The 13,184-nt window shown below is 41.0% G+C and overlaps 1 protein-coding gene across 12 annotated transcripts in view; it reads left to right on the plus strand.

Annotated features, from left to right (window-relative positions):
• The window catches only part of ZNF613 (zinc finger protein 613), a 19,266-nt gene extending 6,305 nt beyond the window's left edge, over positions 1-12,961 (plus strand). For 4 of the 12 annotated variants that reach the window (XM_070558391.1, XM_008525132.2, XM_008525133.2 and 1 more), the window contains exons 3-6: positions 1,415-1,625; positions 3,489-3,615; positions 3,899-3,991; positions 9,486-12,961. In XM_070558391.1, the coding sequence (XP_070414492.1) occupies positions 1,611-1,625; positions 3,489-3,615; positions 3,899-3,991; positions 9,486-11,218 (1,968 nt within the window). In that variant the 5' untranslated portion in view covers positions 1,415-1,610 and the 3' untranslated portion in view covers positions 11,219-12,961. Of the gene's footprint in view, positions 1-1,414; positions 1,626-3,472; positions 3,616-3,898; positions 3,992-9,485 lie in introns of all 12 variants that reach the window. The other 8 variants (XM_070558395.1, XM_070558393.1, XM_070558394.1 and 5 more) reach the window with 2 other exon arrangements.
• The last annotated feature ends 223 nt before the right edge of the window (positions 12,962-13,184 follow it).

The following is a 13,184-nucleotide window of genomic DNA, read 5'->3' on the forward strand; positions in this document are numbered from 1 at the left end:
TTTTGCTCCAGGCAGCTGCAGGTTGTCTGTCTGCCTTGCGGTGTTTTTGAGAAATGCCCGCTGCTTATCCTCCCTGAGTGAGTTCCAAATTAGGAAAAACAGGGATGGGCACGTTGCATCCGTCCTTCAGGTAGGCCCCAGACAGGTTAGAACAGACAAACACGATTCTTTTCGAATAAGGTCTGCTCTGCTCCTTCCAGGACCAAGATCCAGGGTCCCGCTCTGGCAATGCCGGCTGCCGTCTCCAAGACCGTCACCAAACTGGGGAGGGAGTGAAGGAAGGGCAATAAAAATGGCACAGAGCTTTCCTACCATTTTTAAGTTGCCTTTTTCTTGATTCAGCGTTCTCTCTGTTGCTGTGAACCTCTGACTGTTTGTCAGGGTTCTGACAGTTTTTACTTGATACTTTGATGTTTCAGTGGAGGGATGAGCCCTTGGAACTTCCTACTCTGCCATTTTCACTCAGTGAGATTTTCCTCCGTGATGTACGTGATTTTTTTTGTTATTGGCACTTTTTTGAAGAAATAAGTTGATGGAAATGCAACTAAGTTATATCCTGTAGTCCATGCCCCCTTCCTTGCCCAAAACTAACTGCTTTCTTGAACTTATTTTATATAATGCATGGTTTTATACTTTGACTAAATGTGTATATATCCACAAATCGTAGTTTTTCCTTTGTTTTTTTAAAGATGGGCACCTGAGCTAACATCTGTTGCCAATCTTCTTTTTTTCCCCTCTCTTCTTCTTCTCCCCAAACCCCCCAGTACATAGCTGTATTTTCTAGTTGTAGGTCCTTCTGATCGTGCTGTGAGGGACACCGTCTCAGCATGGCTTGATGAGCAGTGCCCTGTCCGCGCCCAGGGTCCAAACTGGTGAAACTCTGGGCCGCCCACGCAGAGTGTGCGAACTTAACCACTCGGCCACGGGGCCGGCCCCCATAGTTTTGTTCTATATGTTTAAATTTTTTTCTATTGGTTTTCCTTTGTTTCTTTCACATAATGATTAGTGAAGATAGTCTGTTAGGTAATGCTTTGCTTCGTAAATTTGACACTGAGGTGTGTCTACACATTAGGTGTATACAGACTTCTGAATAGGTACATGAGCACACCTGGTTCTAAAGGAATAGATGTCCAGATCCTCACCTTTTGTATGTTTTCTTTCCACAAACCACTCTGTATGAGAATTCCCTTGCTGCGGGGGCATCGTATCGTGCTTGTTCTCCTTTCCCGTCTCCCCTCTCACAGTCACCCCACTTCCACTTCACGCAAGGAAGACATGCTACCCACACAGTCAGAATGTTTCGTTTTATTCCTCCAGAGTGTAATAGTCTCTGGGGCTCCAAATAAAGGGACAGTGGCAATGATGACATCTGGGCGCAGAGGAAATTTATACTCAAAGTGAATTTACTTTTCAGCCCAAAGGTCTTGGCTCCAGGAGCAAGATACATCAAGTGAAGTGAGGAGGAGGTTTCAGGACCTGGCTGTCATCATTTGTGGGGACATCGTTGACCAGAGACTAAGCTTTCTAACCGGAAATTTAGGGCAGTTCAAGAAGAGACTAAAGACACAGCATCCCAGTTACTGGCCATTATTTCCCAATAACAGAAGAAAATGATCAAGGATCAGGTGACTTTTGATTTGCTTTATTCTTTCCTTCATTCTATGATTGATTTCTGGAAGACTTTAAAAGTCAGTTGAGTTAAATGGAAGAGTGTAAGTTGGTAAAGTAGGATTTGTGCAGAAATAAATTTAGACTCTAACTTCGACATCAAGGCAAAGTAGGATCAGGGATATATAGTTCATAGGATCTACACTAAATGACTAATGTTCGAATGTTATGTGTGACAAGAGCATCGTACGGGTTACATTAGCTGTCAGCTTATATCTCATATCTCTGACAGCCATCACAAGCTAAGAATCATGATTACAGGATATGCACTGACCCTGAGGAGAAAGCAGACCAGTTCCTCAGAGGGTGTCACATATATTCCATGGCACTTATGTCTCAGGGCTTTTTTTTTTAATGGTTCTTCGTAGAGGTAATATGGTAGACAGTGTCCTTAATCTCAGCCTTCTCATAAATGCAAAAGCTGGGTTCCTCAGAGACCCCCTTTGAGAACAGACCAAGAGAATTCAGTAGGCACAGTTCTTCACGGGACCATAATAAGGTGACCCGTGGACCTGGCCTTGCAGCAGTCAGGTTAATCTGAGAATAAAACCTAGATGACCTAAGAAAATGAAGAATTATATGACTTTCAAAGGTCCTGTATGAACAGATGGCTGAACTGGTGTTTGAGTTCAGATTTGGCAGTGGGGCATTAAAAGTACTGTTGCCTGATCAAATTCTGGGGATCCCAGAGGGTTTGCTTTAGAACTTCTCCCAATCTAAGATAGTACGCACTCCTTCCCTGTGTTCAGAGCCAGTCCCTCCTGCCTCATCTTTTATTGCCTTTTTAAAATTTAATCATACAAATGTGCCTGGGTACATTTTTAAAACTCCAGTGATTACAAAGCACATAGAGAAAAAAAGTAAGATTCCTCCTTATGCACTTCTTTCCTAGTCCCCTCGTGTGGCTGAAGAAATGGGCAGTAGTTGTGTACGTCCTGTCGCTGCACCTGTGTGTCCATCTGTGTCTGTATAGATATATACAGATGCGTCTATCTCAGCCCTTAGATCTTCGGATAGTGCCTTCATAAACTTTCATGAATTGGGAGATGTTAGACCTCACTCTGTCCTTTATATTTATTATTCTGTCTTTTCTATATCCTGTTATTTTGTCCTTGTGTTGCATTTTGAGTAATTTCAGATTTACCTTCCAGTTCATTATCTCCTCAGTGTATCTAATATGCTGTGTACCTGCCTGGTAGTGTAAATATAAATTATATGTATATATCTGTTTTTTGAAGGATGCTGTTTATTTTCTTGGCCTGCTTAATGTTCTTCAGTAGTCTGGTTCTTTGAATAAGTTTTGGAAAGAAGCTTTTATTCCTCCTGACATATAAAACATACTTATTTAATATATAGTATCTTATAATTGTATCTTTTGGAGTTTCTTCATGGTTGATTCTGATAATGGTTATGAAGATTCATGGTGAATATAGGAATGTGTTTATTCATCCTGATATCTTAGAATAAATTTAATGCCTAGCAAATATTTGCTTGCTTCAAAAATATATATATATGTAGCAAATGCTTCAAATATATATATTGCGAATGTTTCTAGTTTAGCAAGAGGATTTAATGACTACTTATAGAAATTTATGATTTGTTGAATGATGGTCGACTGCACAATTACAGAATATTTTTCTAGACATAGGTTTGAACATGGATAAATTTGGCTTCTTTAACAGTGTAGCTTAAAAAATTCAAAACACCTGAGTATATAGATGCAGCTCTATGGTGAAAATGAGCAGGATAACTTCCTTCACCTTCCTTCCATTTCAATAACTAGAGAAACACTCATGTTAAACAGGACCATGTAATTACAGGAATTGCTGACCCTGGAGGACGTGGCTGTGGAGTTCACCTGGGAGGAGTGGCAGCTCCTGGCCCCTGCTCAGAGGAACCTGTACCGGGATGTGATGTTGGAGAACTATAGCAACCTGGTGTCCGTGGGTGAGGAGCGCTCCCCTGTGTCGCTCAGAGGGTTCCTAGTCAGTGGTGTTTCCATTCTCAGCTTCTGGAAACTTCTGGAGTGTATGAGGTGCTCTGAAGTGGTAGATTTTCAGTTCCCTCTCTGGTTCCAGATTAGAGAGTATAATGTGCCCTTTCCTGAGAGAAAAGCCTTTACTTTGCCAACCTGCAAATTGCACAGTTCCCAAAACATAACACTGTTCTGCGTTGGCAGGCCACAGCCCAATTCAAAGAGCCTGCCTCTTCTGTCATTTCCCATGAACAGGGTGTCAAGCCAGCAAGCCAGATGCACTCTCCAGATTGGAACAAGGAGAACCGTGGACAACAGAAGATGGCATCCACAGACGAACTTGTCCAGGTGAGAGAGAGAGAACCAACAAGGAGGGCAGCCAAGGAAGTCATATTCTAATCATTCAGAGATGTCACAGCTGTGAGGGTGTCTGAGGACATATAAACATAGCCTCCACGAATCTCCCATGGAAGAGCTTTTTCTTTTAGGCGTTTAGAGGAACATACCTCTTTTTGGATTCGATCCCTATTTATTTTGTCTATGTCTTGATTGTTTTCCCCCTGTAGGTTTCTTCTTAGAATTCTCAAATCTTGCCATGCTTCTTCCCCCGTCTTCACTGTATCAACACCTGTTCCTTCTACTTTTCTTTCTATGAAATTCCCCCTTCCATGCCTCTCTCCAAAGAGAGATGTTTGATTTTAGCACTGTCTTCTGGCTGCTGCACCTTCCTGCGCCTTTGGACAATGTTGATTTCCCTTCCTAACATCTACCCGCATCTTTGATTGGGGCTTAGGATTTCAACGTATAAATTTGGGGGGGTGCATAAACATTTGGTCTGTAGTACCTTCTGTTATTTACATCATATATCCTGACTGTGTAGTAAACCTCGGTCCTCCTCCTGTGTGTCTCCTTTACTCTCACCTCACTACCACACTCACAACACTTGTCACACCAGATGCTTTGGGGGTTTTCCCCACAATAAGCAATTCTTTGCAACACCAGCTGAGTGTCCTACAGTTTAACTCAGTTCTGACACTGTCTGCCTGTAGATAGCGTCAGACTCACAGGTTAAGGGTTCAGTACTGCAAGACTGCCGGTGCCTCCACTTCAGACGCCAGTCAAAAGTCCAGGTGGTCACCTGTGCTTCTGACTGACCAGCTCTAGACAGAGGTTCCCATGACCCCCTCCTTGGATTTGATTCATTTGCTGGAGTGGTTCACAGAACGCAGAGAAACATTTTACTTACTTGGTTACTGGGGTATTATAAAAGCATATTATAACTCAGGAACAGCTAGATGGAAGAGATGCATAGGGGGAGGTATGAGGGAAGGGGTTTGGAGCGTCAATGCTCTCTGAGCATGCCGCTCTCCACGAATCTCCACGTGCTCATCAACCCAGAAGCTCTCTGAGCCCTGTACTTTGGGATTTTATGGAGGCTGCACCATATAGGCACAATGGATCATTAACTTCTTTCCAGCCCCTGACCCCTCTCCAGAGAAGGGGGGTTGGCTGAAAAGTCCAGGCTTCTCATCATGGCTTGGTCTTTCTGGTGACTGGCCCCATCCAGGAGTCATCCAGAGTCGCCTCATTAGAACAAAAGACACTCCTGTCACCTAGGAAATTCCAAGGGATTTAGGGGCAGGCAAAGTGTGATTTTTCCTGGACATTTCCCTCCATCCTCAGTTTGTATTACTTAAAGTCTTTGCTGTTCCTGTTGATTTCTTAAAATTTCTCGTTCGCTATTCTCCACCGAAATCACAGCACTAAACCTCACATCTGCTATGCTTTAACTTGCTCTTGTAGTTTATTCTGGTCATTATTTTAGTTATTCTTAAACGATACTGGTGGGCTGGATATATTACCTTGAATCTTTCCTTTTCCTTATGATAGTCTGAGGACATTGAGGCCCAATTAATCATGTTACTAGTCATTCAAGATGGAAATCTCTCTTCTGTCAACGACCTCTGTGATATGGTATCATCTTGCTCATACAGAGTTCGCTTTCCTTTTTGTAAACTCAAAGTCAACTATATTTAGTTGTGTTCCCATTGTGTTCCCTACATGAGAATCTTTCCTTGGTTCATTGCTTTAAATACTTTCTGATTACCTTAAATGTTTTTTGATAGCCTATTACACACTGGCACTGACAGCTGTGAACAACAACAACAAAATTCTTCTTAGAGATTACATGTTAAAAGGAGGAGACACACAATCCATCACAGCAAATATATAAATATGATGTCTTGTGAAAGTGTCAGGAAGATTAATAAAACTGCAAAATGGAATATTGTGTGAGGGGGCCCAGGAGCGGCTCTTAGCAGCTAGGAATGTAGCATAGGCACTGTAATCTTAGGTCCTCTAGGAATGGGAATGCCTCTCTGGTGAGATGCCTTTAAGCAGCTATATGAGGGATATGAGGAGGTGCTTTGGGTGAATTGCATTCCAAAGTAGACAAAATAGCAAGTTCAAAGGCCCGTGGCAGAAATATGTTTGAGGAACCTCAAGGAAGCCTGTGTGAATACAGTGGAGGGAGCAAGAGGGACAGTGGATGGGAGATAAGGTCAGTGTGGTAGGTGGACAGGTCATGTAGGACCTTTCAAGGGCATTTAAAGGACTTGATTTTTTTTTGGAGCAAGATTAGCCCTGAGGTAACATCTACTGCCAATCGTCCTCTTTTTGCTGAGGAAGACGGGCCATGAGCTAACACCCGTGCCCATCTTCCTCTAGTTTTTACATGTGGGACACCTGCCACAGCATGGCTTGACAAGTGGTGCGTAGGTCCACACTTGGGATCCAAACTGGCGAACCCTGGACAGCCAAAGCGGAAGGTGTGAACTTAACTGCTGTGCCACCAGACTGGCTCCTAGGACTTGACTTTTTAAAATAATGAGATGAGAAAACACTAGGTAGTTTTCAGTAGAGGAGTGACATGAAATAATTTATATTTAAAACAATCACTTTGGCTACTTTGTAGAAAGGAGACAGTAATGATCAGAGGTTGAAGCCTGAAATCCAGTTGGGAGCCTCTTGCTGGAGTACAGACAGAATGCTTGTCTTTGACCTGGGTAGAAGGGGTGAGGGTTGGTTAGCTTCTGAATATGTATATAAAGGAGGACAGAAAGAGTTTTCTATTGAAGTAGGTAACAGGTGTGAATGAAAAATACAAATGAAGGATGATGGTAAGGTTTTTGGCATGAGTCCCAGGAGGATTGGCGTTGCCATTTCCTGGGGTGGAGAAGGAGATGTTGGGTTGAGAAATCAAGTTCTGTTTTGGACATTGTAATTTAGGTGGGTTTGTTCACATCCGAGTGGAGCGTTCTGCTGCATTTGGATATACCCCAGGAGTTCAGGGAGAGTTTAGGACTAGAGATAGAAATATGGACTGAGTGAGATCTCCTATGATATGAGTACAGATTGAGAAGAGCCTTGGATGACTAGCAATCAGAAAGACAAGAATTGCTTAAATGCATGGTTTCCTAATGCTTGAATCTACACCTCTGCTTTTGAGAGTGTGTTCTTGATAGATTTGGGGTCACAGCCTGGGCTGGACTATATATAATGCTGTAAGCAGGCTCTCTTGAGCCTCGTTCATGAACCACAAGCTTAATATGTGCTAGAAGAGATTGAATTTAGTGAGAAATAAAGCAATACAGCCTAGGATAAGATTTTAGTAGCAAATAGAGGACAAATCTGCATATAAGATGTAGAAGTTTAGCTTTCAAATGAGGAATCTTTTGCTATAGTTCAGGGCTGTGGGAAGTTAATTGTCCAAATGAACAGTAAAGATGGGGAATACTTTAGAAATTTAGGGGAAACAGAGCTTACAGTGACATAGAATGGGAGGATGATAGAGAGGAGGCACATCTAGGATTTGAATAAAGATGATGAAGGGCAAAGAATGAAGGTGTGAAGTTGGAAATATGCAAGGCCATGTGGGGACTGTTGGAAAAAAGATTGGCCTGAAGCCAGCCACGTGAAGGCCAATGTTAGGAGGTATTTGTTGAAGAACTAGTGGAGTGTGAATGTGGATAAATGGGATGATCTTTGGCAACATGCATTTTATTTCCAGGCTTTTGTGGACCTTGTCAGTAAGTGAGGTAAAATGATGGGGTTGTAAGTTGGACTTGTTTATCCTTGGATATGTAGTCTTTCCTTCTCACTGAATAGCAGCAGTGTAGCAATAGTAAAGTACATTCAGGAGTTCTAAGAAAAATGAAAAGCAAAACTACCAAGCGTCCTGGTCCAGGATCAGAAGTGTGATCTTTTAGGACCCTTTAAATGATGGAAACCAAGATATCTATGTAGAATTTTGAAAGGAGATGCTGTTAGTGGCAAGATGTGGGTTTGGGAATCATTACATTGAAATGGGAACGATTTAAATATTACATGTGTACAGGTACAAAATGTGACTGAAAAAGGTGACAGTTCCCTAGTGTGATATTGTCATAAAAGAAATATATATTCAGTCTTTGGCCCCGGTTCCTGGCACAGAGCTCCTAAAACACTTGTACAGTCATGTACCGCATAATGACGTTTTGGTCCACAACAGACCAGATACGCATATAGAATGGTGGTCCCGTAAGATTAGTTCCGTATAACCTAGGTGTGTAGTAGGATATACCATCTAGGTTTGTGTAAGTACACTCTGTCATGTTCACACAATGATACAATCACCTAAGGATACATTTCTCAGGAAGTACCCCTGTTGTTAAGCGAGGCATGACTGTAGTTTTCTTAGTATAGAAATGTTTATTTCCCTTGTCAGTATAGACAGTGTTTGGTACTCCTCACTGGGCTTTTTTAATACCCAAACTCTTAATGCTACAGTAACTATAAACTTGGTCCCATGCCTTCATCTTGTTTCAGTTTTCACGTTTTTTCAAACATGATCTCATCCAGTCCTCTGTCTTTGTATAATATTTATATACTAATGATTTCCACATTCTTATCTCCAGTTAAGACCTTTCTCAAGATTTGTACATCCAATTGAGTTCTTCATGTCTGTGTTGGATATCTAAAACTCATCTGAAGGTTGATATGCTTTGAAATACATACTTGATTTCCCCACATTCCAAACCTCAGTAATATTTCCCATCGCATTAAAAGGCACAACCCACCTATCCAGTGGCCATGGTCAAATAATTAGGAATAATACTTGATTCCTCATGTTTGTTAACTGCCCCATGTTGAAACCATGAGTGAGCCGTGTCTTTTCTCTCTCCAGATTATATCATGATTTCCTGCACCTTGTTCTCCATTGCTCCCTCAAACCACTTTTCACAATTGGTATCTGCCTCCTTGATCCCTGCTTTCTTGTTCAGTTTTCCCTAACTAGAAAGTATGCTCAGTGAAAATAAGGAATATGTTTCTATATCCTCATCATCAGCACAGTACGTCAGCACAGTACATAGTCATAATTTAATAAGGATTTGTGGATATATGAATGTGTCCCACGTAATTTTGAAACAAATATCCCTCTTTCTTCTGTGGTCTAGGGCTAATAGTAACTTGGTTTTATTTTGTTATCTCCATGCTTTATAAGGTGACATTTAGAAAGCAGCCAAATTTATATTTACTCATTTTGAATGAGCTAACCCTGTGTATACACTGACTGTTTTTACCTTTTATTTTCTTTGTTTGTATTATTTTTTGTTTCTAGCATTCTTTGTTTAGATTATAGTGTTTTACTCTTGTCCAGGTGATAACAAACATATTTATTTGGAGTTTCTTTAAACTGAGGTCATAGTGTTGTCAATAAAGTCAATCTACCCAAAGCTGTTTGTGAAATAATTTTATTCTATACCAAGCTCAAAGGAAGATTCATTCTTCTCTTCTTTCCTAGAAATCAAGAAAGATGCTGGTCATCAACTGGGGCACTTGCAAAATCGAAGATGTCTAAAGAGGATGGAACAATACCATAAACATAATGCATTTGGAAACGTTCATCGGAGTAAAAGTAATTTTCCTTTACGGCAAAAAGATATATCTGACTTACATGGGAAAACTTTGAAATCAAATTTAAGTTTAGTCAACAGGAACAGAAGCTATGAAGTAAAGAACCTTGTTGAAGTTAATAGAAATGCAAAATCCTTCCTCCACACAAAGCATGGGCACTTTCATACTGAAATTAAATTTTCTGAATGTGTAAATTCTACAAACACAAATTTACAATTCATTAAGCATCAAAGAACTCAAAAGACAGATAAACCCCATGTATGCACTGAATGTGGGAAAGCCTTCATCAAGAAGTCTCGCCTCATTGATCATCAGAGAGTCCATACAGGAGAGAAACCTCATGGATGTCCTATATGTGGGAAAGCCTTCTCCAGAAAGTCCAGGCTCACTGAGCATCAGAAGACTCATGTAGGAGAGAAGCGGTATGAATGCACTGAATGTGACAAAGCCTTCCCCAAGAAATCGCGGCTGCTTATTCATCAGAAAATTCATACAGGAGAGAAACCCTATGTATGCAACGACTGTGGAAAAGGCTTCATCAAGAAGTCTCGGCTCATTAATCATCAGAGAGTTCACACAGGAGAGAAGCCTCATGCATGCAGTCTATGTGACAAGGCATTCTCCAGAAAGTCCAGGCTTACTGAGCATCAGAGAACTCATACAGGAGAAAAACCGTATGAATGCACTGAATGTGACAAAACATTCCGCTGGAAATCACAGCTCAATGCACATCAGAAAACTCATACGGGAGAGAAATCATATATATGCAGTGAGTGTGGAAAAGGCTTCATTCAGAAGGGCAATCTCATTGTACATCAGCGAACTCACACTGGAGAGAAACCTTATATATGCAGTGAATGTGGGAAAGGTTTCATTCAGAAGGGCAATCTCCTTATACATCAACGAACTCACACTGGAGAGAAGCCCTATGTATGCACTGAATGTGGGAAAGGCTTCAGCCAGAAGACATGCCTCATCTCACATCAGAGATTCCACACAGGAAAGACTCCCTTTGTATGTACTGAATGTGGAAAATCCTGTTCACACAAGTCTGGTCTCATTAACCATCAGAGAATTCACACAGGAGAGAAACCCTATACATGCAGTGACTGTGGGAAGGCTTTTAGAGATAAGTCATGCCTCAATAGACATCGGAGAACTCATACAGGAGAGAGACCATATGGGTGCTCTGACTGTGGGAAAGCCTTCTCCCACTTGTCATGCCTTGTTTATCATAAGGGAATGCTTCATGCAAGAGAGAAACGTGTAGGTTCAGTCAAGTTGGAGAATCCTTTCTCAAAGACTCACAGCTCTTCACATGCAAATGAACTCTTACAGGAGAAAAACCCTGTTAATATGGTGACCATGCAAATGCCTGCTGTGGCAGCTCAGACTTCCTTCCACATCAGTGGGCTTCTAGCAGATAGGAAGGTAGCCATTGTGGGACAGCCGGGTGCCAGATGTCCACCCTCAGCAGATAATAGAATTTGCACAGAGAAACCTTATGAATGCAGTGAATGTGGTAGTGCCTTCCGTGATCAGTTACGTCATATTTTATGTCACAAGAAACATACAGGAATAAACTGTGGTACAGTCATGGTGGAGAAAACCCTTGAATAAAACCTTCTAGCTTATTATATGGCTGATAAGTGTATACTGTGAGACATAGTATGAATACAGAGACTGGGAAAGCCTTTTGGGGAAAGATAAACCCTACCACTGCTTCTTAGGTCACGTACCATCAGTGAGCTCATATCTGGTAGAACTGTAATGACTGTGGAAAAGTCCTTCCCCAGAAATAAGACTTCAGTAGGTGTCAGAGAGTTCACACAGGATAGAAACTCTTGGACCTTTGAAGACAGTGAATTTGGCAGTGCTGCCCTTGGCACATTCTGCCTCATCAGTTGGCAGAGAAAATCATATAGAAATAAAACTGAACACACCACCTGTGGAACTTCTTCAGCAAAATGTCAGAAAAAAATGCATAAAGGAAATAAGCCCTGTGAAAATGAATACTATTTTAGAGATTTCTGTCAATTCTAACATAATTATACATCTGATAATATACATAGTGTACATTTTAGGACAATATACCTTGAATCAAACTCCTAGTTGATATGTCAGTGACTCAATTCAAACGGGGTTGTGTATGTTACACATCATCAACTAAGGTTGTAACACAATGCATCCCCCTCCCTTTTTGAAGGGCGAGTGTCTTTTTCCACTCAGGGTCATTATATGGTCTTGCATTTCTTCGTTTCTAAGTTTATTCAGTTTATTTCAGACTACTGAAATAGTAGTGATTAACTTTATAAATATCACCCCGGAACAAAGCTCAAAACTCTTGAGTAACCTATTAGCCAAGCTCTTACCATAGAAGACAGTTCCCATCCTGTGCACACACCACTCAGGAAAACTTTAACAACTATTTCCTTTACCTAGTACTGTCTAGGACCTATAGATGATGACAGTAATGAACTAAACAAAAAGTCCTTGCTACCTTTGAGCTAGCAATTTTTTTAAAACTAGATTTCATGCATATAGCAATGTTACCCTCCAGCAAATGTGATCAAAGGCTGTGTACACGTACATTAGTTGAAAGGGACATACAGTATAAGGAACAAAGTGTCCTGATAATTTCTTGTTCAAGGGGCATATTGTTATTATTTGGAGGGGGAGGGAAAGGGATTCACTTAATTTTACGTACATAACATGGATACTTTTAAAAAATGTTCGTGTCTTGGCTCTCTACCTAGATTAAAACTTCTTTGATAGTTTATAGATAATTGTATATTCCCCAGCACATTGGAAAGTAGAAATGAATTATACATAGATTTGAAAGATGAATGAATGACCTAATTGAGTGATCAAAATTATTTTTGCCACTGAAGGAAAGAAGCTACTGGAAGGAAAGTCTAAGGATCAGTGTTATTCCAAGAAACAATTTTTTAAAATCCTGAATAGAAGCTACTGTCAGAATGTAAAAGGGGCAGATCAGAGAAGGAATAGGACCCATAGAATACATCCAATTAGTGAAGAAAATAGCTTCAAAAATGGAGGGTAGCCTGTGAAATAGGTGAAGGTGAGATCCCTTTGGATGTCTTGGAGAAGAACCCTTGCATTCATCCACAGGTCTGTCACCTAATTTTAGAGTTGCCACCATTTCAAAGATCTTGGCTCCTCTGTGACATGATGAATCGAGATGTGATTTAGCCTTGTCATTCATTCTCACTCTCTTGGGAATGGGGCCCTTGTCGTCTCTTCTATACTCAGGGTTCTTTCCCTTGATCCAATAAAGATTATTCCACTTAAAAACAGTGAGTCCTGCTTATAAGGAAAAATAAAGTAGAAATTTGCCATGAAGTAGCTGTCTCATAATTGAATTCCAAACTGGCTTTTTGAGTAATTCACAAGAAGTATTTTTTTGAGCATCTGTGCTGTGCCAGGCACTGTTGTAGACACGGGATACACCAGTGAACAAAACACGCAAAGTAATGGCCTCTAACGGCATGGATTCAAGATAGATGCTCTTCAGCAGAGGATCAGAAAGGAGTTCTTCCACTCGGACTTCAGATCCTCTCCACTT

This window comes from Equus przewalskii, chromosome 9, assembly GCF_037783145.1.
Source record: "Equus przewalskii isolate Varuska chromosome 9, EquPr2, whole genome shotgun sequence".
Taxonomy (NCBI): domain Eukaryota; kingdom Metazoa; phylum Chordata; class Mammalia; order Perissodactyla; family Equidae; genus Equus; species Equus przewalskii.